At 45.1% G+C, this 25318-nt stretch overlaps 3 protein-coding genes across 4 annotated transcripts; 2 read left to right on the top strand and 1 right to left on the bottom strand.

Annotated features, from left to right (window-relative positions):
- Nucleotides 1-102: 102 nt before the first annotated feature.
- On the top strand, nucleotides 103-14364 carry LOC115117012 (collagen alpha-2(VI) chain-like). Of its 2 annotated transcripts, none has more exons than XM_065027344.1 (30): nucleotides 103-210; nucleotides 2313-2465; nucleotides 2693-2957; nucleotides 3138-3468; nucleotides 3622-3642; nucleotides 4128-4193; nucleotides 4283-4336; nucleotides 4435-4479; nucleotides 4578-4604; nucleotides 4719-4745; nucleotides 4924-4968; nucleotides 5060-5113; nucleotides 5217-5279; nucleotides 5832-5894; nucleotides 5985-6038; nucleotides 6143-6178; nucleotides 6352-6414; nucleotides 7874-7936; nucleotides 8046-8108; nucleotides 8308-8370; nucleotides 11189-11239; nucleotides 11375-11410; nucleotides 11504-11566; nucleotides 11926-11988; nucleotides 12104-12139; nucleotides 12239-12284; nucleotides 12374-12526; nucleotides 12663-13109; nucleotides 13298-13336; nucleotides 13552-14363. In XM_065027344.1, the coding sequence occupies exons 2-30, from the start codon at nucleotides 2363-2365 to the stop codon at nucleotides 14151-14153; spliced, it is 3042 nt and encodes a 1013-aa protein (XP_064883416.1). In that variant the 5' UTR covers nucleotides 103-210; nucleotides 2313-2362; the 3' UTR covers nucleotides 14154-14363. The 2 variants fall into 2 exon arrangements, with proteins under 2 accessions (XP_064883416.1, XP_064883418.1); XM_065027346.1 differs by having other exon boundaries at nucleotides 110-210; nucleotides 2317-2465; nucleotides 13552-14364.
- A 447-nt stretch (nucleotides 14365-14811) lies between these two features.
- Nucleotides 14812-16745, bottom strand: mrpl32 (mitochondrial ribosomal protein L32). The gene is made up of 3 exons (XM_065027348.1): nucleotides 16559-16745; nucleotides 16084-16262; nucleotides 14812-15154 (listed from the first exon to the last, which is right to left on the bottom strand). Exons 1-3 carry the CDS (start codon nucleotides 16650-16652, stop codon nucleotides 14900-14902), a joined length of 528 nt encoding a protein of 175 aa, XP_064883420.1. The 5' UTR covers nucleotides 16653-16745; the 3' UTR covers nucleotides 14812-14899.
- On the top strand, nucleotides 16727-24039 carry LOC115117622 (proteasome subunit alpha type-2-like). The gene is made up of 7 exons (XM_065027347.1): nucleotides 16727-16834; nucleotides 17326-17402; nucleotides 18449-18581; nucleotides 18700-18822; nucleotides 21582-21663; nucleotides 22944-23075; nucleotides 23758-24039. The coding sequence occupies exons 1-7, from the start codon at nucleotides 16794-16796 to the stop codon at nucleotides 23872-23874; spliced, it is 705 nt and encodes a 234-aa protein (XP_064883419.1). The 5' UTR covers nucleotides 16727-16793; the 3' UTR covers nucleotides 23875-24039.
- The last annotated feature ends 1279 nt before the right edge of the window (nucleotides 24040-25318 follow it).

Genomic DNA, 25318 nt, shown 5'->3' with positions numbered 1-25318 from the left:
TGCACTACATTTGACCAGGAACCATACGGTGCCATTTGGGAAGTTGCCAAGCTGAATACACAGGAGGAGTCTTTTTCTCACTAGATGTATGGCACGTCTCAACAGGCATGGAAAACATACCTCGCCGCTCCGAGGGACTGATTCTGCAGGTACGGGACTGAGCAGAGGATCAGACTGTTATCACACAGATATTTAACTCTCCCGTTGCAGGTCAGTAAAATGAATAACCAAATTATGTTTTATTATTCATTGTATTACTTATTAAATGTTTGATTACTGTTATTATACATCTGAGATGAGCATACTTAAAGATGTTTGGTGTTCTTGGAATAGAAGAGATTACTGTTATTATACATCTGAGATGAGCATACTTAAAGATGTTTGGTGTTCTTGGAATAGAAGAGATTACTGTTATTATACATCTGAGATGAGCATACTTAAAGATGTTTGGTGTTCTTGGAATAGAAGAGATTACTGTTAGTAGCTTTTGTTTGGTATTTTTAGAACGTCTAGGAGACTTTTTAATTTATTTATTTTATTTTTTATTTTATTTATCCCTTATTTTACCAGGTAAGTTGACTGAGAACACATTCTCATTTACAGCAACGACCTGGGGAATAGTTACAGGGGAGAGGAGGGGGATGAAAAAGCGAATTGTAAACTGGGGATTATTAGGTGACCATGGTGGTTTGAGGGCCAGATTGGGAATTTAGCCAGGACACCGGGGTTAACACCCCTAACTCTGACGATAAGTGCCATGGGCTCTTTAATGACCTCAGCACCCTACACAGGGCAGTGTCCCCAATCACTGCCCTGGGGCATTGGGATATTTTTTTAGACCAGAGGAAAGAGTGTCTCCTACTAGCCCTCCAACACCACTTCCAGCAGCATCTGGTCTCCCATCCAGGGACTGACCAGGACCATATAAAGTAGCATGCTATTTCAGTCAAGTAATGCGGACAAAATACACGTTTGGATATTGTTTGCTAACCAAGGATAAGATACTGTAATGACACTGGGTTTATAAGCGCGGATATCGACTCTGCCTCTCGGGCATGCTTTTGCGGCACAGTCGATAGCGCGCTGGGCTTCATGCTAGAAGGTTGAGGGTTCGAGACCTGCTCCCTGCCTGTTTCATTACAATACAATCAATTATGCGCACTTATTGAATCAAATCATCTGAATGTTTGATAGATTGAGGTGTGTATACCAGAGAGTAGCAGTTGTATTTCGCTACACTCGCATTAACATCTGCTAACCATGTGTATGTGACAAATAAAAATTTGATTTGATTTGGGTATTAAATAGGTTTAAAAGAGACTTTGACTTAACATGTTGAGTAGATCCCTATGGATCCCTATGGCCTTAAGCATGATTTGTTTTCAGCTACCTTTAGACGATGTTTCCCTCACCTGGGAGGTTTTACTCTGGAAACAGGATGTCTTAGGTACAGGGCTGTCAGCCCATCATTACACTGTTCTTTGTTGGAATCAGTTCAACCAGAAACCCTTACTGTAACCGTCCAGGCATGAGGGATGGGTAATACCTTTACAGAACATATGTACGTTTTACACAATTAATGTCTTTACTCTCCTTTGCCTGCAATTATTTTACAAAAAGACCACGAACAGAAGATTACCAGAGGATAAAAGACCATGTAACAGAACAGATCAGTTGAAAGACCACAGAACAGAACAAAGACCACAGAACAGAGGATCAGTTGAAAGACCATGTAACAGAACAATCAGTTGAAAGACCACGGAACAGACGATCAGTTGAAAGACCACAGAACAGACGATCAGTTGAAAGACCACGGAACAGACGATCAGTTGAAATACCATGGAACATACAGTTTCAAACAATAACCTGCCTTCCTATACCACCATAAGTGTCTGGCTATATTCCTCAGAAAATATAGAACAGTAATCATTTTGTGGGTGTTTATATTTGTCCTGTTCACACAGTCTGTACTGGAAAGGTGTTTGTTGCATATCCCAACTCCCCCTGAGACACCCGCAGGAAGTGGGGTCACGGCCAGGGTCACCATATCCCAACTCCCCCTGAGACACCCGTAGGAAGTGGGGTCACAGCCAGGTTCACCATTGTATAGCGCCTCTGGAGAAATTAGGGTTTAGTGCCTTGCTCAAGGGCACAGCGATAGATTTTCACTTTGTCAGCTCCGGTATTCGAATGAGCGACCTTTTGGTTACTGGACCAACGCTCTAACCTCGAAGGCTACCTGCCACATTTATTACTTTCCAAACCGTAGTTAATTAGGCTTATAAAACTAAACATTTTCCTTTTCTGTGTAGACAGCCTTACACAGATCGTACACCTGTACACCTCCACACACAGAGGCATCATGGCAGAAGTACTGAAGGCTGTCCTGTTGCTGTGGGTCCTCCAGGTCTCTGCCCAGGACCCAGAATACGACCACCTGTTAGTGAGGCCCAGGAACATCAATGGTATGGTGTGGTGGAAGCATAGAGACCTTGGCTGTGAATATAAATTACAAGAGCCATTAAATGTTATGATATGATTGATGTACTATTTAGCAATATTTGTAGATACATGTTGTTAACTTAAGTCTAGTATACACAAGTAGATTAGCAATTGTGGAGGAATAATGGTGGAATAATCATTAACTACTTCAAGCAAGGTGCTGCATGTTCTTTAATCACTCTCTGCCCAGACGAAAAGGACGACTGCCCCATCAACGTGTACTTCACCATGGACACCTCTGAGAGTGTTGCTCTGAGGGAGTTCCCCTGGGGCAGTCTGGTGGAGGAGCTCAAGATGTTCCTCCAGATGTTTGTGGAGAGGCTCCAGACCACCCCCCTCAGGGCCAAGAGGGCCCAGTGGGCCTACGGTGGGCTGCACTTCTCAGACCGTGTGGAAGTCTTCAGCCAGGTGGTCACTGATGCTGCAGATTTCCTGGGAAGGGCACAGGCCATCAGGTACATTACTCAGTCAGCCAGCCAGACACTGTCAGTCAGTCCCTCCCTCATTATTACTTGCTTACTTACTGAATCGTCTTCATCTCTTTTGGGAGTATTATAAGATAATACTGAGTTGAGCACACCAATCTTTCATAATAAGAGTTGAGCACGCCAATACTTTATTCTCCTCGTCACCAGGTACATTGGTAGGGGAACCTTCATCGACTGTGCCCTGAGGAACATGACAGAACAAGTGAGGCTAACGGCCAGCGGAAAGCCCCGGCTCCAGTACGCTGTGGTCCTGACTGACGGCCACATCACTGGCAGCCCCTGTGGAGGGGTCTCACGGGCCGCCGAGGCTGCCAAGGCAGCGGGCATCAAGATCTTTGTAGTGGCCACCAACGAGTACACCATGGAGAGTGAGCTCAAGCGGATCGCCAGTTCTCCTGTGGAGCTGTATAGGAAAGACTACATGGCATTCCCAGCTAGCAACCGCCAGGCAGCTGTCAACAGGATAACTGACACCATGGTAGGTTTATAGTGAAGCTTCTGTTTGTGAAGTGGAGTACGGATATTTTTGTGCTGTCATGGTTGATGCCAAGTTGTGTCAGTGTTACAGTGTCTGTGTGTTTTATATATCATAGTTTGTGTTTAATATGCTGTCATTTCTTTCTCTTTCCAGATCAAAGAGGCCGAATTTGAGGTGAGTCATATGAAGCACTGAGGGATGTAGAATGAACGACACAATGGTCTTCTTTTTAATATTTGAAACCTCACATATATATATATTTTTTGTGATATCCAATTGGTAGTTACAGTCTTAACCCATTGCTGCAACTCCCCTACTCCCCTATGGACTCGGGAGAGGCGAAGGTCGAGAGCCATGCGTCCTCTGAAACACGACCCTACCAAGCCGCACTGCCTCTTGACACACTGCTCACGGAAGCCAGCCGCACCAATGTGTCGGAGGAAACACCGTCCAACTGGCGACCGGATGCCAGCTTGCAGGCGCCCGGCCCGCCACAAGGAGTCGCTAGAGCGCGTTGAGACTGCGACACAGCCTGGGATCGAACCCAGGGCTGTAGTGACACCTTAACGTACTGCAATGCAGTGCCTTAGATCGCTACGCCATTCGGGAGGCCCATATTTGAAACCTCTTTGACCATATCTTCTGTGATTTCTCTCTAGTGCCAAGCCCCAATGTGCATCCAAACAAAAGGAGCTGTCGGGCCGAAAGGATACAAGGGAATGAAAGTAAATAAGCAATCTCTTATTTTGATAAACCTAAATATGTATTGGTTTATGACACTTCATGACATCAATGTTTGTTTTGTGTCTTGTAGGGTGTGAAGGGAACTAATGGTGCAATAGGAGATCCTGGACAGCCTGGGCAACAGGTTACATTAAATACACCATGACACAATACAGGACGTACTGGCCAATTACACTCAATATGATTTTACATTTCATTTATGTTGGCTTTTTTCCCCTACAGGGAGACTTTGGTATCGAGGGCTCGATAGGTTTGCATGGACAGAAGGTAAGAGGAATGATGATATTTCTAACTTTGATATTTGTCTGTGCCATGCTGCTTTGATTTAATATTTCACACATTATTTACCTAATATATATTTACAGGGTCTTCCAGGCCTCAAAGGAGAGAAGGTAACATATTAGAAAATGCTCTAACCATTTGTTACTTGTGTATATACTACCAAGCTCGTTATAATACTGCGTTCCTGTCTGTATTTGACGTCATGTTTTGTCCTTGTTTCACAGGGAGATATTGGTGGATCTGGTCCGAAGGTACTCCTTTTCCGTTGTTATTAATACATCTCAATCATGATTGGTTCATTAATGATTTCATTAGATTGATGATCTACATGCTACATTTGGCGTAGTCGGCAGGATTCAGTTCATTAGGACCAGCACTATTGTCACCAATTAACATTAATGAACAATTTACTCAATCGGATCTCGTCAGGGTCAAAGGGGATCTCCTGGGTATAACGGCATTGATGGCGAAAAGGTACGTCTTATTTATTTGCTTACTTATTGATAAAAAAGACTGTATTTAGACATGTCTAGTTAGTGATGTCATCTACTTCGTTGTTTTCCAGGGAAAGACTGGCACCACTGGGACACCTGGATGTAAAGGAGACGCTGGCATGTCGGTGAGATAATGCAGCGACGTTGAGGTGTGAATGTAACGTACTACACAGCCTGTATGCATTGTGGTTATATATGTCCTCCTCCATCACCTTTGCGGTCTCACAGGGAGAAGCCGGTCTTGCCGGGGACTTTGGTATCAAGGGTGACACGGGCAAGTCAGGTGAAAAGGTAGGTGGATTCTTCACCTGATTCCTGGATTTAGCACCTTTGTACAGTGTCCTGTTACATATAGAGTCATAATACCCATAAAACCTAGCGGTCAAACAGAGAAATGCTTCCAATCGTTTATTCACCATTCATTTTTACCATAGGGTATTTTAGAAACACTTAAAATAAGGGCTACAAGTGAAGTCGGAAGTTTACATACACCTTAGCCAAATACATTTAAACTCAGTTTTTCCACAATTTCTGACATTTAATCCTAGTACAAATTTCCTGTTTTAGGTGAGTTAGGATCACCACTTTATTTTAAGAATGTGAAATGTCAGAATAATAGTAGAGAGAATGATTGATTTCAGTCTACACGATACACAGCCCTTATTTTAAGTGTTTCTAAAATCCCCTATGGGAAAAATGAATGGTGAAAAAACAATTGGAACCATTTCCCTGTTTGACCACTAGGTTTTATGGGTATTATGACATGTCCACTGTGGGGCTCTATAGGCTACCTGAAACATGAGTCTTGTGCACCTGGTACATCCTGTATTGTGTTGTCGTCAGGGTGTTGCTGGGCAGAGTGGCAGGCCTGGACCACAGGGTGATCATGGAGACAGTGGAGATAAGGTCTGGAGCGCCATCTGAACGACACGTTATCAGAAACACTATCAACTTGTAGTTATTTAGACAATAATACATTAAGCGTGACTGTTACAGGGTGTTGCTGGCTATATTGGAAACCCTGGTCTGCCTGGGCAAAAAGGAAACAAGGTACTATATCGGCTCAGAGACTAACACAGTTTACTAACTAGGAGTATTAGGCTGCCAAATCAAACCACCGAATCATCTGCTTAAACACTATTTCTGTTCATTAGGGTGAAGCTGGACCTGGTGGAAGTCCTGGCGACACTGTGAGTCTCATATTGAAGTCTATATTAAATAAGCTGTAGACCAAGTGACAGTGTCTTCATACAGCGTTGTGAGTTGCACAACAATCCCACAAGAAAGAGCAGGACTCACAACATTTTACATTGACACGTTTTTATTTGGGGCCTGGTGAAACATGAAAACATGTCTCTTTCAGGGAAGCAGAGGAGACAGTGGCAGAGCTGGACGACGGGGCAAGGATGGCAAGAGAGGAGATAAGGTTTCCACCAACAAACATCAAACATCTCATCTGTTTTTACTGCATCACAATAGTCCATTCCATGTTGGTTGTATTCATTGTGTTGCATCTTGCAGGGAGAACGAGGCCCAGAGGGGGAGAATCCATGTTGGTTGTATTCATTGTGTTGCATCTTGCAGGGAGAACGAGGCCCAGAGGGGGAGAATCCATGTTGGTTGTATTCATTGTGTTGCATCTTGCAGGGAGAACGAGGCCCAGAGGGGGTGAATCCATGTTGGTTGTATTCATTGTGTTGCATCTTGCAGGGAGAACGAGGCCCAGAGGGGGAGAATCCATGTTGGTTGTATTCATTGTGTTGCATCTTGCAGCAGGGAGAACGAGGCCCAGAGGGGAGAATCCATGTTGGTTGTATTCATTGTGTTGCATCTTGCAGGGAGAACAGGCCCAGAGGGGGTGAATCCATGTTGGTTGTATTCATTGTGTTGCATCTTGCAGGGAGGGAGGCCCAGAATCCATGTTGGTTGTATTCATTGTGTTGCATCTTGCAGGAGAACGAGGCCCAGAGGGGAATCCATGTTGGTTGTATTCATTGTGTTGCATCTTGCAGGAGAACGAGGCCCAGAATCCATGTTGGTTGTATTCATTGTGTTGCATCTTGCAGGGAGAACGAGGCCCAGAGGGGGAGAATCCATGTTGGTTGTATTCATTGTCTTGTTGCATCTTTGCAGGAGAACGAGGCCCAGAGGGGGAGAATCCATGTTGGTTGTATTCATTGTGATCTTGCAGGGAGAACCAGAGGGGAGAATGTTGGTTGTATTCATTGTGTTGCATCTTGCAGGGAGAACCATGTTGGCCCAGAGGGGAGAATCCATGTTGGTTGTATTCATTGTGTTGCATCTTGCAGGGAGAACGAGGCCCAGAGGGGGTATTCATTGTGTGAATCCATGTTGGTTGTATTCATTGTGTTGCATCTTGCAGGGAGAACGAGGCCCAGAGGGGCCCAGAGGGGAGAAATCCATGTTGGTTGTATTCATTGTGTTGCATCTTGCAGGGAGAACGAGGCCCAGAGGGGGTGAATCCATGTTGGTTGTATTCATTGTGTTGCATCTTGCAGGGAGGGGGGGGGAGAATCCATGTTGGTTGTATTCATTGTGTTGCATCTTGCAGGGAGAACGAGGCCCAGAGGGGGTGAATCCATGTTGGTTGTATTCATTGTGTTGCATCTTGCAGGGAGAACGAGGCCCAGAGGGGGTGAATCCATGTTGGTTGTATTCATTGTGTTGCATCTTGCAGGTTGATCTTGAGGGAGAACGAGGCCCAGTGTTTCTCTGCATCTTGCAGGGGGGTGAGAATTCATTGGGCCTTGCAGAGGGGGGAGAATCCATGTTGGTTGTATTCATTGTGTTGCATCTTGCAGGGAGAACGAGGCCCAGAGGGGGTGAATCCATGTTGGTTGTATTCATTGTGTTGCATCTTGCAGGGAGAACGAGGCCCAGAGGGGGTGAGAGGAGTTCCTGGAGAGAACGGAGAAGAAGGAGCAGCAGTGAGTCAACTTTTAATAAATCAAATGTAATCAATATGCAGGTGTTGTATTTCAATCAATACATTGAACTGTATCTTTTTCAATCCCTATCATATCCATCTCATCCCAGGGGGCACCAGGTTTCCCAGGGGTCCGTGGTCCACCAGGTGAGGGTGGAGAGGCGGGACTTCAGGTGAATACTGCCCTAAATAATTATAATACTAATAATACTACCTGGTAAGAGCAGAGGTGCTCCACTAACCATTCAACCCGTCACCAAATATACCATTGGTTAAACAGGTGATATCTATGACAGGTGATGTAATGAAATTAGAAAATAATATTCTGCCCTGTCACCATCCGTGTCCATGTTTTCTGCATGTCCTCGTTAGGGCTCTCAGGGGGATGCAGGGGACTTTGGCGCCCGAGGAAACACTGGAGCAGCAGGAGCTAAGGTAAGTTGATTTGGGTTCAGCTTTTAACACTTAAACTGCCAGGCCTCGATTCCCCCCTTACTACGCCAATGAGCAGGATTCTGTTTTTACTGCAACATTCTAACAGTCTAATAAATACATTTCAGAAATGCTCTCGGAAAGAAAAAAAAAACATCCTTTGTTTGTGTTTCTGAAGGTCTTGGGTAACATTAGAATACAGAATAGCCTTATCATTAGTTCATGTTACTGTAGGTGATCTGCAGCTACATGAACATGTGTGGAGAACAAAGGAAAAGCAGTTCATCTTGGTAAAAGGGATATTTTGAAATTGAGCTCATCTCTCAAATGTTAAAGAGTTATTCAGAACCTGCGGATGTATATGAAGTATTAGAAAGAGAGACGTCTTACCTGCATGTAACTCTGTAGGATTATTTGAAAAAGTCACTTTGTCATCACTGCGGGGGGGTTCTCTAAAAGGGTAGGTAACATCAACGTAACTACATGTAACATATGGATTTGTATCAGACCTCAGAATAAGACCCAGATGCAGACAGCTTGAATAACAGATGTTTGTTAACAAAACAGGGGTCAGGGCAGGCAGATGACGGGTCAAGGGCAGGAAGAGGTCAGTAATCCAGGACAGGGTCAGACAGGTATAGAACGACAGGGTCAGGGCAGGCAGACGACGGGTCAAGGGCAGGAAGAGGTCAGTAATCCAGGACAGGGTCAGACAGGTATAGAACGACAGGGTCAGGGCAGGCAGACGACGGGTCAGGGCAGGCAGATGACGGGTCAAGGGCAGGAAGAGGTCAGTAATCCAGGACAGGGTCAGACAGGTATAGAACGGCAGGGTCAGGGCAGGCAGACGACGGGTCAGGGCAGGAAGAGGTCAGTAATCCAGGACAGGGTCAGACAGGTATAGAACGGCAGGGTCAGGGCAGGCAGACGACGGGTCAAGGGCAGGCAGAGGTCAGTAATCCAGGACAGGGTCAGACAGGTATAGAACGGCAGGGTCAGGGCAGGCAGATGACGGGTCAAGCAGGCAGAGGTCAGTAATCCAGGACAGGGTCAGACAGGTATAGAACGACAGGGTCAGGGCAGGCAGATGACGGGTCAAGCAGGCAGAGGTCAGTAATCCAGGACAGGGTCAGACAGGTATAGAACGGCAGGGTCAGGGCAGGCAGACGACGGGTCAAGGGCAGGAAGAGGTAAGTAATCCAGGACAGGGTCAGACAGGTATAGAACGACAGGGTCAGGGCAGGCAGATGACGGGTCAAGGGCTGGCAGAGGCCAGTAATCCAGGACAGGGTCAGACAGGTATAGAACGGCAGGGTCAGGGTCAAGGCAGGCAGATGACGGGTCAAGCAGGCAGAGGCCAGTAATCCAGGGCAGTGTCAGACAGGTATAGCGTTCTACAGGCTCAGGGTCAGGGCAGGCAAGGTGGTCAAAACCAGAAAAACAAGGGCTAGAGAGAAACATGAATCATACAATGTGATTTTCTGGATTTTTGTCTCTCACAGTTGAAGTGTACCTATGATAAAAATTACAGACCTCTACATGCTTTGTAAGTAGGAAAACCTGCAAAATCGGCAGTGTATCAAATACCTGTTCTCCCCACTGTATATATATTATAAAATGGATCTTGGCACATTGAATTCACTGCAGAGCTCTTTGAAAGGATTTCACTGTAGTGGTTTTCTGATGAAATAGGTCTGAAAAGGTCTTGATTCCTACAGTATGCCAAAGATTAAAGTTGGCATCCCTCGAGGCTTTTGGCAAGGCTGGGCTGCCTACTATAGGCGAGTGAGAACATATTTGGGAGGAAATGCCCAGGTATTTCTTACAGTCCCTCCACGCTAGTAGGGTGCTGTAAATCAAAGGTTTTGGCTATGTTGCCCACTTCACTAAAGCTATTAATAAATATACTTGAACTTAGGGGCAATGAACCACAGGATTGGGCTTCTGAATCCACGTTGAGTTGTCTGTTTGTGATCATGCATGTTGCAGATTTGGGCAGACCCGTAGTACAATTGAAGGGAGGGAAGGGCAAGACCACCCTTAGATTCAGGTTTCGATAGAGTGGAGAACTTGATCCTAGGTTTTTTATTGCCCCATATAAATTTGGTGATGCTTTGGTTGGCATCTGAAATAGCATCTGAAATAAAAATAGGCACGAGGGGATGTGGTATAGGGCTTATATACCACTCCTAAGGGTTGTTCTTAGACACGACGCAACGCAGAGGTATATTGGCCAAAAACCACAAACCCCCGAGGTGCCTTATTGCTATTAGAAACTGGTTACCAACATAATTAGAGCAGTAAAAATAAATGTTTTGTCATACCTGTGATATACGGTCTGATATACCAGCCAATCAGCATTCATGGCTCGATTCACCCAGTTTATAAAACTGCTTATAGCAGTTATACATTTGTGATATCTAAATTCTAACAACATATTTATTTTGGAAAAATAAAGAAAAAATGGCAGTTATTTCAATGTTTTGTTCATATGTGGTCAAAATGACACTCGACACGTTGCAACAGGCCTATGCATTATAACACATACCTGAATCTGACAATGGAAGGTATTTACGTTGAGGTTATGTTGGAAACTGTACAGAGTACTGAGTAGGGACCCCCTAAACATTTACTACGAGGGGAAATTGACTTTGTTGACATTCCCTGGTCACGTTCTTTTCTTAGAATGAGAAAGTGGTCTTACAGTGTTTTTTTTGTAGTACACCTTCACAAGAACGGTAGCTGAGGCAAAAAATTAAAGTTCTAGAAAATGGGAGCTAAACAGTGATAAAAATGCTGTTTGTCTTTTTTTAATTGGTAGGGAGATAGAGGAAGTGATGGATACAACTACCCAGGACCCAGAGGGAAACAGGTTTGAACTGCAGCCGACAGCTGACTGAATAACAAAATACAATTTCAATGTGTTTTGGTAATTGAATTGGATTGGTAATCCTGTTTTAATTAGTGCGATTGACAAACATGCTAACTCAACCTTATTATCTCTTAGGGAGGGAGAGGAGACCCTGGTTTACCTGGACTGCAGGTAATCATATGTACCTGTTCTTAGCCGTCCATATTTAAAATCTGAAAATGTTCGACCCCTCTATTTCACTACCATGTCTATATTTTTTCACAGGGCACCAGAGGTTATAATGGAGAGAAAGGAGCCCAGGGAACAACAGGAACAAAAGGGCCGGCAGTACGTACAGCAGCACTAGTGGTTAGAGTGTAGGGACGGCAGGTAGCCTAGTGGTTAGAGTGTAGCGACGGCAGGTAGCCTAGTGGTTATAGCGTTGGACCAGTAACCGAAAGGTTGCAAGTTCAAATCAACTGACAAGGTACAAATCAGTCGTTCTGCCCCTGAACAGGCAGTTAACCCACTGTTCCTAGGCCATCATTGAAAATAAGAATTTGTTCTTAACTGACTTGCCAGGTTAAATAAAGGTAAAATAAAATACAAAAATATCATAAACAGAGATATTATATTAATAAATGCACTCGTTTATTTAAATCAATGTATTTATTTATATTTAAAAAAAAATGTGTATTGTTTTACAGGGGGAGCCAGGGCAAGAGGGTGTTCCTGGGGACAGAGGAGTGAGGGGGTCACCTGGACCACTGGTGAGTCTCATTCCTATGTACACATACCAAGGTACATTTAGTTCTCATTTGTGATTCATTTAATCCACTAAGAGTCTGTCATGGGTCATTAAATGTTTCTGTTGATGGTGTCTAGGGAGTACCTGGTACTCGTGGGGCCTCTGGTCTATCGGTAAGTAACTGACTTTATTTGTTCATCCTGATTGACAGATATCTTTCATATCCCTTTACTCTCTCTGAGAGAATGCTGATGAATATTCTCAACTTTCAGGAGTGTGAAATCATGGGATTTGTCAGAGAAACATGTGGCTGCTGTGGTAATGGTTTATTTTAATGACAACCGATTTTCCTTGTAATAATAATAAAAAAATGCCCAAGTCTTATTGTTAACTGTCTCTCTGTGCAGATTGTGAAAAGGTTTGCCCTCCCCTGGACCTGGTGTTTGTGATTGACAGCTCTGAAAGTATTGGAAAAACCAACTTCAGCCTGGCTAAAAACTTTGTCATCAGTGTAGCAAACAGGCTTGGGAAGATGGCCAAAAACATATCTGACATCTCAGGTAAACTTCATGATACTGTGTTACGACTACAACCACTGTTTGAATGGAAAAACAATAGATCACCAATATTTAAAATATATATATTTTAAACATGTAATACATTTTATTCCCTGAACTACTTCTAAACCCCCAAAAGGGTCTCGTCTGGGTGTGGTTCAGTACAGTCACCAAGGGGCGGTTCAGGCCATCAGGATGGACGATAGGGGCATCACCTCTGTGACCTCCTTCAACACAAAGGTCAAAGCCATGGAGTGGATCGCTGGAGGCACCTGGACTCCCTCTGCCCTGAAGTACACATACGACCATCTGATAGTTCCAGGTCGCAGGGGGAGGACCAAGGTGGTGGCCATAGTTATCACAGACGGTCGCTACGATCCTAAAGACCTGGATAATCTTGGAGCCCTGTGTAACGGAGTGGACGTGTATGCCATCGCCATCGGTGATATGTTTGACTCTGGGGCAGAGAGGCAGAATCTGGAGATGATTGCCTGTAATATGGGCGACCGGGTGAAGACACTGAGTGTCTACGCTGAACTTACTGCTGAGGAATTCTTAGAGGAAATAGAACAAATCCTCTGCCCAGGCAAGTCTGGATGCATCCCAAATGGCACCCTCTTCCCTATATAGTGCACTACTTTTGTCCAGAGCTCTATATAGGGAATAGGGTGCCATTGGGATGCACACTACATTTGATCAACAGTTCAATGATTTTGTTTTGTGAAAATTACCAACCCTGACTAATGAACTACATTCACTTCTCTTCTTCTCTAGAACCAGAGATGATCTGTCCAGACCTGAAGTGTGCCTCAGGTGATAAGACTATTTATTTTGGGACTGAGTTTTTTGGTATTATTTTATACTGCACTAATGAAAATCACTGACCTTGAATATTTGTTCAGTTGGAAATGATCTATTAAGGTCTTTCCTATATATTCTGCATATGTAAATTACAGACAACTACAGATGTATTAAGAGTTTATGAATCAACAGTCTGTATAACATTGACTTTTCTATTATTGTCAAAGATTTGAGTTTGGCTCCACTGATCCAGCGCCCCGTAGACATCCTCTTCTTCATTGACGGTTCTGAGAGAACAGGGGGCAGAAACTTCATTAGCATCCTGCGCTTCATCGGGAGACTCTCCCAATCGATCCCTCTCTCCAAGGAGGTCTCTTCAGGAGCTCGCTTCGCCGTGCTGCAGTTTGGAGGGGAGCAGGACCCAGAGGTTCTTCTGGACTTCTCCAACAACCACAAAAAGATTAGCTCCCTGGTCTCTAATGCAGTCTACCGCGACTCATCCTCCACTCTGGGCAGCGCTATTCTCTACGCAACTGAGAACCTCGTCAGTAACCCTGGAGGTCGGTTCAGAGGGGTACGTCCAGACGCAGAGCTCACCTTTGTGTTCATTACAGACGGAGTGACCTCAGACAAGAACTTTGCTGAGGGTATTGGAGCCATGAGAAGGGCCAACGCAGTGGGTGTTGCTATCACAGTGGGATCAGATATTGACAGGGAGCGGTTGCTGCAACTCACTCTTAGGGACAAAGCTCTTATCTTTAACCTGATGAGTTTCAATGACTTGGCCCTCCCTGGGGTTGTTAAACACATGGCTCATTGCCTTGGTTAAACCAGGTGAAATATATTCAGGGCCCCATTTGATTTAACATGGGGAGTGTAGGCTAACTGAAAGACCTAGAACTGATTTCATATGTCCTTTCATGCATCTTTTCTATAATTCGTTTTTATTAGACTACATTTAAAAAAAAAGATGTGTTACTAATCTAATTGATTTGTGACTCCAATAAAGCCTATATTTTTTTCAAATAAAGATTTATTCTCATTAATAACAAAGGTACAGCATGTTCCTACCAAAATGTAGAGGATGTACAATGTGACATTGTAGCCATGTTCCAATAACAAGACATTTACATCATTACATTTAAGTCATTTAGCAGACGCTCTTATCCAGAGCGACTTACAAATTGGTGCTTTCACCTTATGACATCCAGTGGAACAGCCACTTTACAATAGTGCATCTAGGTCTTTTAAGGGGGGGTGAGAAGGATTACTTTATCCTATCCTAGGTATTCCTTAAAGAGGTGGGGTTTCAGGTGTCTCCGGAAGGTGGTGATTGACTCCGCTGTCCTGGCGTCGTGAGGGAGTTTGTTCCACCATTGGGGGGCCAGAGCAGCGAACAGTTTTGACTGGGCTGAGCGGGAACTGAGGAAATGAACCACATTTGAAGGTTCTGTCATGCGTTGATAACAAAACAAAAAAAACAATGCTGCTGTTGATTTTTTTAATCAATGCATTTACTTCAATACAGAAACTGGGATATTAGCAACCTAATTACTGGTGTGACTAAATGCTACCTCAATAGATACTGAACCAGGAGGGTCGTTTTCTGTTTCTCTCCACTATCCTCTTGTCTTTGTCGGACTCCCATGGACTCTCGCTGTCATACAGGACCAGGGTCTCCTGCGCTGGTGTGTTGAGAGGCCTGCCCTCCATGGCTTTAATCTGACCTCGGATCAGCGCTGTCTCCTTCCTGATCTTCTCATAACAGAACCCACACAGAATATGCTTCTGCTTCAGGTGGCCACACTCCACGCACGGCTCAATGTTGGTCTGACAAAGAGGGGGAGAGAGATGAGGGGGAGAGAGAGAAAAGGGGGAATAGGGAGGGGAGAACGAGGGAGAGGGAGAGAGAAAGGGGGATAGGGAGAACGAGGGGAGAGAGAGAAAGGGGGGGATAGGGAGGGAGAAAGGGGGAGAAACGAGGGAGAGAGAGAGAGATGAAGGGGAGAGAGAAAGAGAGATGAGGGGGAGAGAGAGAAAGGGGGGATAGGGAGGGGAGAACGAGGGAGAGAGAGAAAGGGGGGATAGGGAGAAGGGGGATAGGGAGAACGAGGGGAGAGAGAGAAAGGGGATAGGGAGGGGGAGAACGAGGGAGAGAGAGATGAGGGGAGAGAAAGGGGGATAGGGAGGGGAGAACAAGGGAAAGAGAGAGATGAGGGGAGAGAGAGAAAGGGGGATAGGGAGGGGAGAACAAGGGAAAGAGAGAGATGAGGGGAGAGAGAGAGAAAGGGGGATAGGGAGGGGAGAACGGGGGAGAGAGAGAGATGAGGGGAGAGAGAGAAAGGGGGGATAGGGAGGGGAGAACGGGGAAGAGAGAGAGATGAGGGGGAGAGAGAGAAAGGGGGATAGGGAGGGGAGAACGGGGGGAGAGAGAGAGATGAGGGGGAGAGAGAGAAAGGGGGATAGGGAGGGGAGAACGGGGAGAGAGAGAGATGAGGGGGAGAGAGAGAAAGGGGGATAGGGAGGAGGAGAACGAGGGAGAGAGAGAGATGAGGGGGAGAGAGAGAAAGGGGGGATAGGGAGGAGGAGAACGAGGGAGAGAGAGAGCACAAAACATCAGAAAAATCTATTGCCTTTTCAATTGTGTTTATTGCAATATTTATTACATAAAATATGCTACATACAACTGGACATCAGAGGACAATAATTACAGGTGAATTGTTACCCAGTGAAATGATACAAGCAATCAAAGTTAATACCTTAACTTTGAGCATAAAGCTTGGGTCTCGTCTTCTGGTCCTGTTGATTTCTATTGTGCGTCTCTTTTTGGGTGCTGCCATCCAGAACACATTGTCCAGGAAGCTGGGCTCCGAGGTCACCTCTTGCTCATCGTGGGGATGTGGGAGGATGCTGGGCCCATGGACAGCTAGAGCTGGGGCTGATTAGAAACAAAACACACAGAGACACAATCACATATCAACAATCTATGCAATAGACAGAAACGATGTATGTATGTCACCACTCAGTATACATCTAGTAGTCTACTCATAGATTGAAGCACGTATAGAATCGTACATCATAGTTCTTACTGTCCAACACAAAGTCATAGATTATGCAGGGTAACATAGCTAACATGGAAGTTTTAAAGCTAGCTTACTAGTTAGTTCGAGTGTTAGCCAGCCAGCTAGCTACAAATAAACACAAGGCAGAATGTTGTGTAAAGCTCAAACTCACCAAACTGTCTGTCAAGTCCTGTAGCCTGTATAATTCTGCATTCCAGCTGTAACAACGAACGTCTCAAAAAACACACGAAACCAGACGAATTCATAATTTTAGAGGTTTGAGTAGTGCCTTCACACTCATGTCACACAGCTCACGGTCATTGAATCACATACGTCATTGAACTGCGACAACCGAAGAACCAATTGCATCTTGTCACATAACGCGTTATCACCAGAACTGAGCAAATATGGGAGAAAGGGGGTACAGTTTCTCACTCACCACATTCAGGTAACTTTTACAAATTCCTGTAGTAGCAACAGTTTTGTTAGTTTGGTTATTGCAGGAAGACATTGAAAGGAAGAAGAATCGAGATCGAGCGAGTTGTTTAGAAACCAGACTATTACTCGCGGTGGTTTGATGCTTTGTCATTCTGTTACTCTGGCTAGCTAATGTTAGGCTAGTAGTAGGAAGTGTGATGTTTCTTTTTCAAGATCTTCAAACAGGCAATTTTGATTTCCAACACATTTAGTCTCTTCATACCATTTGCTCTCTTTCAGTAATTAAGTGATTAGCTGAGTTGCGATCTTTTCAAAAAGGCATCTGGCTTTGCTGTTGCAAGTTTACATTCACTTTCAGTTTGTTGATTTCTGAGTGAGACTGAGTCACTAGCTAACGTTACACCAATAAATCTAAACTCTAAAAGGACTGATTAGACAAAGACTAAATTATTTGCCATGACGTCATTAATGAAAAGTTTAAACAATTTCCCTCCCACACAGCCCATCTGGTAAACTGGTCCAGATTGAGTATGCCCTGTCAGCAGTAGCAGCAGGAGCCCCCTCAGTGGGAATCAAAGGTAAAGAAGTAAAATGATCACCCAATATGACTGCGTTCACACAGGCAGACAAATTCTGATCATTTTTCACAAATTTCACTTAAGAGCTAATCTGATGAGAGAGAAAAATCAGAAGTTGCTGCCTGTTTAAACGCAGCCCATGTATGTATACAGTGGAGCAACCACCAGGTAATGGCTTTTTGTATGCAGGCATCTTGTATATATGTGTCCATGGTACCAAACTCTTTTAAAGAGCAACTGCCCCTGAACTCAACTTCTAATTTAGAAGACAGCCTATGTGCCAACGATATGAGTCAGTAACATTTATTCTAATGTCAAAATTGACTACAAAGTGTAAATAGGATCATTTTGGTCATAAAGTCAGTTTTGTACAAACAGATTTTTCTACCGGAGTATGCCACAACGTAAATGAAGGTTGGTTTATTTCAACCCGGTCCACAGCTGGCAGCAAACAAGTTCTCATCCATTTGGAGTGTAGCTGCATGCGACCCCGATCGTAATGCCTGTGGTAAATGTGGTTTGACTTTGAATATCCCTAAATATTGAAAACATTTCATGAGAAATAAAAAGTGTGCAACGTGAAAATATTGCCTAATTTACATTGTTATTTATTGACGGTTCCATACTAGGCCCAGAGATGGGCTATCCAAAGTCAAACCGATTTTGCCACGGTAGCACACCAGCCGGCTAAAGCAAATCGGCAATATAATTTGGCTAACTCTTCCCACCTGCGAACACATGAGACCCCCATATCAAACCACACCTGAAACCAACTCACATTTGTATTCGGTCATGGCTGCTGGGATTTTTAAGGCTACGTTTAGATTTTTTTTTTACTGATTGGTCTTTTGAACACTCAGATCAGCTCTGAAAAAGATCTGATGTGATTGGTCAAAAAAACAACTAGTGGAAAAAAAATATCAGTATTGAGCTACCTGTCGAAACAGCCTTAATGAACCAAATCTAAAACAAGGCCAAATCAAGAAGTTTAGCCGCATTACAGAAGACAGTCCAGATTTTGATGGTTTCTTTCTCCCCGTTTAAAGCGTCAAATGGAGTCGTTTTGGCAACCGAGAAGAAACAGAAGTCTATACTGTACGATGAGACGAGTGTTCACAAAGTCGAGATGATAACCAAACATATTGGCATGGTCTACAGTGGGATGGGTCCAGACTACAGGTACATCCTGGTGTGTGTGTGTGTGTGTGAGAGAGACTGCCTTTCCTTGAGTTTCTAAATCTTGGGTTTACAACAGGGACAAGAATATCTTAGAAATGTGTCTCTTGTTACTCTGCAGGGTGCTGTTGAGGAGAGCGAGGAAACTGGCCCAGCAGTACTTCCTGGTCTACCAGGAGCCAATCCCCACAGCCCAGCTTGTCCAGCGGGTAGCCTCTGTCATGCAGGAGTACACACAGTCTGGGTCAGTTCTGTTCTGTTTTGTGGGTTTCCTCAAGTTTGATCAGGCTGGCCGACTGAGTGTGCAGGCTTTTGATCCAACCTTGCTGAAACACCACTGATTCAGCTTATCAAGGTCCTGCTGACCAGCTGATTGGTAAAACCAGGTGTGTTAGGCTTTTCCTTCAGCCCTGCCCTAAAGCCCTTACACCCAGTATAGAACCAGGTGTGTTAGAGCAGGGCTGGCTGAAGAAAAAGCCTAAAGCCCTTACACCCAGTATAGAACCAGGTGTGTTAGAGCAGGGCTGGCTGAAGGAAAAGCCTAAAGCCCGGACACCCAGTATAGAACCAGGTGTGTTAGAGCAGGGCTGAAGGAAAAGCCTAAAGCCCTTACACCCAGTATAGAACCAGGTGTGTTAGAGCAGGGCTGAAGGAAAAGCCTAATGCCCGGACACCCAGTATAGAACCAGGTGTGTTAGAGCAGGGCTGAAGGAAAAGCCTAAAGCCCGGACACCCAGTATAGAACCAGGTGTGTTAGAGCAGGGCTGGCTGAAGGAAAAGCCTAAAGCCCTTACACCCAGTATAGAACCAGGTGTGTTAGAGCAGGGCTGAAGGAAAAGCCTAAAGCCCTTACACCCAGTATAGAACCAGATGTGTTAGAGCAGGGCTGGCTGACCTAAAGCCCTTAGTATAGAACCAGGTGTGTTAGAGCAGGGCTGAAGGAAAAGCCTAAAGCCCGGACACCCAGTATAGAACCAGGTGTGTTAGAGCAGGGCTGAAGGAAAAGCCTAAAGCCCTTACACCCAGTATAGAACCAGGTGTGTTAGAGCAGGGCTGAAGGAAAAGCCTAAAGCCCTTACACCCAGTATAGAACCAGGTGTGTTAGAGCAGGGCTGGCTGAAGAAAAAGCCTAAAGCCCTTACACCCAGTATAGAACCAGGTGTGTTAGAGCAGGGCTGGCTGAAGGAAAAGCCTAAAGCCCTTACACCCAGTATAGAACCAGGTGTGTTAGAGCAGGGCTGAAGGAAAAGCTGCCCGGAAGTATAGAACCAGGTGTGTTAGAGCAGGGCTGGCTGAAGGAAAAGCCTAAAGCCCTTACACCCAGTATAGAACCAGGTGTGTTAGAGCAGGGCTGAAGGAAAAGCCTAAAGCCCTTACACCCAGTATAGAACCAGATGTGTTAGAGCAGGGCTGGCTGAAGGAAAAGCCTAAAGCCCTTACACCCAGTATAGAACCAGGTGTGTTAGAGCAGGACTGAAGGAAAAGCCTAAAGTATAGAACCAGGTGTGTTAGAGCAGGGCTGAAGGAAAAGCCTAAAGCCCTTACACCCAGTATAGAACCAGGTGTGTTAGAGCAGGGCTGAAGGAAAAGCCTAAAGCCCTTACACCCAGTATAGAACCAGGTGTGTTAGAGCAGGGCTGGCTGAAGAAAAAGCCTAAAGCCCTTACACCCAGTATAGAACCAGGTGTGTTAGAGCAGGGCTGGCTGAAGGAAAAGCCTAAAGCCCTTACACCCAGTATAGAACCAGGTGTGTTAGAGCAGGGCTGAAGGAAAAGCCTAAAGCCCTTACACCCAGTATAGAACCAGATGTGTTAGAGCAGGGCTGGCTGAAGGAAAAGCCTAAAGCCCTTACACCCAGTATAGAACCAGGTGTGTTAGAGCAGGACTGAAGGAAAAGCCTAAAGCCCGGACACCCAGTATAGAACCAGGTGTGTTAGAGCAGGGCTGAAGGAAAAGCCTAAAGCCCTTACACCCAGTATAGAACCAGGTGTGTTAGAGCAGGGCTGAAGGAAAAGCCTAAAGCCCTTACACCCAGTATAGAACCAGGTGTGTTAGAGCAGGGCTGGCTGAAGAAAAAGCCTAAAGCCCTTACACCCAGTATAGAACCAGGTGTGTTAGAGCAGGGCTGAAGGAAAAGCCTAAAGCCCTTACACCCAGTATAGAACCAGGTGTGTTAGAGCAGGGCTGGCTGAAGAAAAAGCCTAAAGCCCTTACACCCAGTATAGAACCAGGTGTGTTAGAGCAGGGCTGGCTGAAGGAAAAGCCTAAAGCCCTTACACCCAGTATAGAACCAGGTGTGTTAGAGCAGGGCTGAAGGAAAAGCCTAAAGCCCGGACACCCAGTATAGAACCAGGTGTGTTAGAGCAGGGCTGGCTGAAGGAAAAGCCTAAAGCCCTTACACCCAGTATAGAACCAGGTGTGTTAGAGCAGGGCTGAAGGAAAAGCCTAAAGCCCTTACACCCAGTATAGAACCAGATGTGTTAGAGCAGGGCTGGCTGAAGGAAAAGCCTAAAGCCCTTACACCCAGTATAGAACCAGGTGTGTTAGAGCAGGACTGAAGGAAAAGCCTAAAGCCCGGACACCCAGTATAGAACCAGGTGTGTTAGAGCAGGGCTGAAGGAAAAGCCTAAAGCCCTTACACCCAGTATAGAACCAGGTGTGTTAGAGCAGGGCTGAAGGAAAAGCCTAAAGCCCTTACACCCAGTATAGAACCAGGTGTGTTAGAGCAGGGCTGGCTGAAGAAAAAGCCTAAAGCCCTTACACCCAGTATAGAACCAGGTGTGTTAGAGCAGGGCTGGCTGAAGGAAAAGCCTAAAGCCCTTACACCCAGTATAGAACCAGGTGTGTTAGAGCAGGGCTGGCTGAAGGAAAAGCCTAAAGCCCGGACACTCAGTATCTTTCCACGAGGGTTGGCCACTGCTGAATTACAATATCCATGTGTGTTGATAAAGTAGTTGTTTTCACCTGAATTTCTAGAGAGTAACATCCTGTGTTTTTTTCCAGTGGAGTGCGACCCTTCGGTGTGTCACTGTTGATAGCTGGATGGGATGATGACCACCCTTACCTCTTCCAGTCAGATCCCTCTGTAAGTATCCATGGTAGTATAAGATAGCTGGATGGGATGATGACCACCCTTACCTCTTCCAGTCAGATCCCTCTGTAAGTATCCATGGTAGTATAAGATAGCTGGATGGGATGATGACCACCCTTACCTCTTCCAGTCAGATCCCTCTGTAAGTATCCATGGTAGTATAAGATAGCTGGATGGGATGATGACCACCCTTACCTCTTCCAGTCAGATCCCTCTGTAAGTATCCATGGTAGTATAAACACACTATCGTTGAATTGCTTCACTCCTAGGCCGAGTCTAGACAGTTCATGGAGCTTTTGTGTTCTGATCATGGAGTTCTAATCATGGAACTCCGAACTCGTCATGCGTCTAAACCTACATTTTAAATGTGTCCTGATTCCCTTTTCCTGCGCTTATATTCAAATGCCAGAATGGATAATGCAAACGGTGGAACAGGCTACATCTGGTAACAACACAGCAAGTTGACGGCAGTAGCAAACTACTGTAGCTAACTAGCCAGCTAACCTCTGTAACTAGCAAGCTAGCTAGCTAGCAAAGCTAAAGGGATTGCAAATAGGCATAACAAAAAATAGTTTTACCAAATTTTTGCCCACCTTTTATTTAACCAACTAGGCCAGTTGAGAACAATTTCTCATTTACAACTGTGACCTGGCCAAGATAAAGCAAAGCAGAGCGACAAAAACAACAACACAGAGTTACACATAAACAAAACGTACAGTCAATAACACAGGTAGCCTGATTAAATAAGCTAGCTGGCTAGCATTTATGAAGCCAGCAAACACATTCCACACTAGGAACATATTTCCTTCAACTTTTTAATGAAAAAAGGCGCCTCTCGCTCCCAAAACACGTGCTGATGACAGTGGGCGACGGTAGCCTGATTGTATCCAGACTGAGGAGAAATCTGTACAAAATGTGTCCCTGACCCCACCTGAAGTGGTCGGCCAGATCTGAACACAATCTGACCACAACCAGTTTTTTCAATGCAATCTCCGTATTCTGATGGCAGAAGTAGCATGTAAGTGTCAAGTGTATACGGCCCAAGTGTCTTCTCTACTGTTACATGTGCATATGTTACGGACGTTGCTTGCTTAGCGAGTTTTTTCTCATTTTGTCTGTCATAGTTGAAGTGTACCTATGATGAAAATTACAGGCCTCTCTCATCTTTTTAAGTGGGAGAACTTGCACAATTGGTGGCTGACTAAATACTTTTTTGCCCCCACTCTACATAGTTTTTCCCGGTACTCACTATATGATTATTTTGATGTACACAGGGTGCATACTTTGCATGGAAAGCCACCGCGATGGGAAAGAACTACGTCAATGGGAAAACATTCCTAGAAAAGAGATATAACGTGGATCTGGAGCTGGAAGACGCAATCCACACAGCAATCTTAACCTTGAAGGTAACTCATCTCATCTGCAGCTTTAGTACTCTTCCCTCTCAGAAGTGTTTAAGAAACACAGTAGAGGCCTCCCGGGTGGCGCAGTGGTTAAGGGCGCTGTACTGCAGCGCCAGATGTGCCATCAGAGACTCTGGGTTCGCGCCCAGGCTCTGTCGTAACCGGCCGCGACCGGGAGGTCCGTGGGGCGACGCACAATTGGCCTAGTGTCGTCCGGGTTAGGGAGGGCTTGGTCGGTAGGGATGTCCTTGTCTCATCGCGCACCAGCGACTCCTGTGGCGGGCCGGGCGCAGTGCGCGCTAACCAAGGTTGCCAGGTGCACGGTGTTTCCTCCGACACATTGGTGCGGCTGGCTTCCGGGTTGGATGCGCGCTGTGTCAAGAAGCAGTGCGGCTAGGTTGGGTTGTGTATCAGAGGACGCATGACTTTCAACCTTCGTCTCTCCTGAGCCCGTATGGGAGTTGTAGCGATGAGACAAGATAGTAGCTACTACAACAATTGGAAACCATGAAATTGGGGAGAAAAAGGGGTAAACAAAAAAAAAACACAGTAGAATATGTGATACTGTGTTTAGGTTAAACCTGGAATAGTTTGAAAACTTCATGATTTAATTTATCATAGCGTTCTATTGAAATCCATGCATTTACTGCGTTGCATTAATATTGTGTTCTGTGTGTTTTTAAAGGAAAGTTTTGAGGGTCAGATGACAGAAGATAACATTGAGGTGGGAATCTGCAACGAGGCAGGTTTCAGAAGACTCACCACAGCAGAGGTCAAGGACTACCTGGCAGCCATTGCATAAAATGCCCCCTCCATGGGGGTCTGTTGGCATGGACTCATTCAGATCAGCTGAAAACACATACCAATACAGGTTTTTTGCAGTTTAGCAGATTACTACAATTTGTCGTTTTTTTTCTCCGGTTATACCTAGTCACATACTACTAATAAAATACGATTTATGTAATAATATTTTGTCCTTTGATCAATTTTTTTGTTTTCTTCATATAATTTTGTTTGGTTTCAGTTTGCGATTTGATAATTAGTTGCATGAAATTAGTCCCCCCAAATACAGCGCCTTCACAAATGCCACTTGACTTATTCCACATTTACAGCCTGATTTCAAAATGGATTAAAAAATAAATAAATCACCCATCTACACACAATAATGAATGTTCCTGTAACACTCCAAATTAAGCTCAGGTGCATCCAATTTCCTATGATCTTCATTGATGTTGCCACAACTTGATTGGAGTCCACCTGTGGCCAATTCAATCGTTTGGACATGATTTAGAAACACCTGTCTATTTAAGGTCCCACAGTTGACAGTGCATGTCAGAGGGACTGGTTTCCAGGAGGAGTGATGGCACTGGTAACGGTGATGGCGACGGTGATGGCGACTGGTAACGGTGATGGCGACTGGTAATAGTTGACAGTGCATGTCAGAGGGACTGGGGTTTCCAGGAGGAGTAATGGCGACTGGTAACAGCTGACAGTGCATGTCAGAGGGACTGGAGTTTCCAGGAGGAGTAATGGCGACTGGTAACAGCTGACAGTGCATGTCAGAGGGACTGGAGTTTCCAGGAGGAGTAATGGCGACTGGTAACAGCTGACAGTGCATGTCAGAGGGACTGGAGTTTCCAGGAGGAGTAATGGCGACTGGTAGAGCTTTTTGACGCGACAAATTCAAGAAACATTTTTAAACAGTTTGCTACTACAGAGGACGAAGGAGTGGAAAGAGCTTGGATATGTAGAAATGGACACCATGAAATGAGATGTGTAAGAGGGAAGCGATGTGGTCGGGAAAATTAGCGTTAAGTACAAAAAGAAAACGTACTCCTGTAGCTCAGAAATGTAACCTGATGAGGATGAACTACCAGCGGCAGGTGCGGTGAAGGCCGTCAAGTTCGTGCCTCGTCCAGATGATGACAAAAATGATGGCGGCTCAGTGGGTGTGAGATTTTTTTGTTGTTGTTGAGAGAATGGATCCTTGCCTTCTGGCTCATCCATACGGGGTGTCAGGTTGGTTGGGGACTGTTGAGTCGGTGAAAGTAAATCAAAGTGGACTTGCAATTCTTCAGTCCAGAGGGAGCGGGCGCTGCTCACCACACGCCAAGGGACAAGAACTTTGACTTGCTTTGCTCTCCGCAGCAGGGCGCCGTTGAAAGGAGGGATAACCAGTGCCGCGTATTCATAGACTCTAGTCCCGAATATTTATTTAAATGTTTTCATACTTTTCAGTCAATTCG

This window comes from Oncorhynchus nerka, linkage group LG14 (genome assembly GCF_034236695.1).
Source record: "Oncorhynchus nerka isolate Pitt River linkage group LG14, Oner_Uvic_2.0, whole genome shotgun sequence".
Lineage (NCBI taxonomy): Eukaryota > Metazoa > Chordata > Actinopteri > Salmoniformes > Salmonidae > Oncorhynchus > Oncorhynchus nerka.
Note: the sequence above shows the minus strand (reverse complement) of the source record. Positions and strands in the feature narration are given on the sequence as shown.